Here is a 1485-nt window from a genome sequence, read left to right on the forward strand (position 1 = left end):
TTGCCTGCCCGCCAGGAAGGTGTGAAGAAGAAGGCAGCTGAGTACCTGAAGCGGGCAGAGGAGATCCTGCGCCTGCACCTGTCTCAACTCCCACCCTAACAGGGAGTGGGCCTTTCCCTGGGACTCTCGCTCCTGCACTGCCAGCCCCTTCTCCTCTCCCCAGGGCCTAGACCCACCTCCTGGTCTTGTAATCGCAGGGGCCATTTCTGTAGGTAACTGGACCAAGCAAGAGAAAAATAATGAATTCTCAGTTCCCTGATTACACTTGCCACCTTGGAATCAAGGACTCACACTTCTGACCCTGCCTGTCTTTTTGTGTTTTTCTTGAGATGGAGTCTCACTCAGTCGCCCAGGCTGGAGTGCAGTGGTGTGATCGCGGCTCACTGCAACCTCCGCCTCCCAGGTTCAAACGATTCTCCTGTCTCAGTCTCCCTAGTAGCTGGGATTACAGGCACATGCCACCATATCCAGCTAATATTTTGTATTTTTAGCAGGGACGGGGTTACACCATGTTGGCCAGGCTGGTCTCAAACTCCTGACCTCAAGTGATCCACCCGCCTCAGCCTCCCAAAGTGCTGAGATTACAGGCATGAGTCACTATGCCCGGCCCCTGCCTGTCTGTCTTGATGTGTGAGCAGCAGCTGTGGTCATTAAACCATTAGTTTACCCCTCTAGAAGTGGGGTTTGCAAACTCCCACCTGCAGCCAAATCTGGCCCACCCCCTTTTTAATGTAAGGCCTGTGAGCTAGTGGTTTTTACATTTTTTTAATGATTAAAAAAATCAAAATAATATTCTGTGACAGAAAGACAGATGAAATTTATATGTAACAGGTGAAAATTATATGAAATTTAAGAGTCTATAAATAAAATTTGTTGGAACACAACCAGGCTAATTCATTCAGTATTGTGATGGCTGCGTTCGCGCTACACCGGCTGTTGAACAGTTGCAGAGTTGAGTCTTTGCCGCCTGCAAATCCCAAAACATTTACAACCTGGCCCTTTGCAGGAAACATTTGCTGAGCCCTGAGCTAGAAAATAGCACAGTCTCCAGGGAAATAGAGAATGACAAGACGATGAAGCCGGTCTATTGGGTGGAAGGGACGAAGGAGAGGAACCCAAAGCAGGAGTACCTGTCTCCGAGGCCCCAAAGTCAAATCCTGATTGCTCAGCGGGCTGGAAGGCGTGGCCTCAGTCCCGCCCTGCCCCTCCTCGCCACAAAGCGGTTGGTGGCGGCAGGGACTACACCGGTGTATCATGGGAGCGGCCCAGGCTACCCGTTAAAAACACTAAGGGGAGCGCGCAAAGCTGAACCTGGCGCTCGATGGGGGCCGTTAGCCGCCCCAGAGCGCGCGGAGCCGCAGAGGCGTCGCTGGACTACAACGCAGTGCATCTCGGGAGGCCAACTCCACAGGACCCGGGTGAGAGGACAGAGGCGGCCCGATGGGAGGCCCGGAGGCCGGGGATCATGGCGGGCAGGCGGGCCCA

General features: G+C 53.4%; 2 protein-coding genes across 2 annotated transcripts in view; both read left to right on the top strand.

The window, feature by feature from the left end:
• Positions 1-884, top strand: part of SNX15 (sorting nexin 15) — a 19781-nt gene extending 18897 nt beyond the window's left edge. Inside the window, exon 6 of the mRNA XM_011993594.1 lies at positions 1-884. This exon is cut by the window's left edge and continues 1 nt beyond it. Coding sequence (XP_011848984.1) covers positions 1-99 — 99 coding nt within the window. The 3' untranslated portion in view covers positions 100-884.
• Positions 885-1321: 437 nt separating this feature from the next.
• Positions 1322-1485, top strand: part of SAC3D1 (SAC3 domain containing 1) — a 3847-nt gene continuing 3683 nt past the window's right edge. Inside the window, exon 1 of the mRNA XM_011993595.1 lies at positions 1322-1418. Coding sequence (XP_011848985.1) covers positions 1322-1418 — 97 coding nt within the window. The remainder of the gene's footprint in view (positions 1419-1485) is intronic.

This window comes from Mandrillus leucophaeus, unplaced genomic scaffold, assembly GCF_000951045.1.
Source record: "Mandrillus leucophaeus isolate KB7577 unplaced genomic scaffold, Mleu.le_1.0 Scaffold43, whole genome shotgun sequence".
NCBI classification, from domain to species: domain Eukaryota; kingdom Metazoa; phylum Chordata; class Mammalia; order Primates; family Cercopithecidae; genus Mandrillus; species Mandrillus leucophaeus.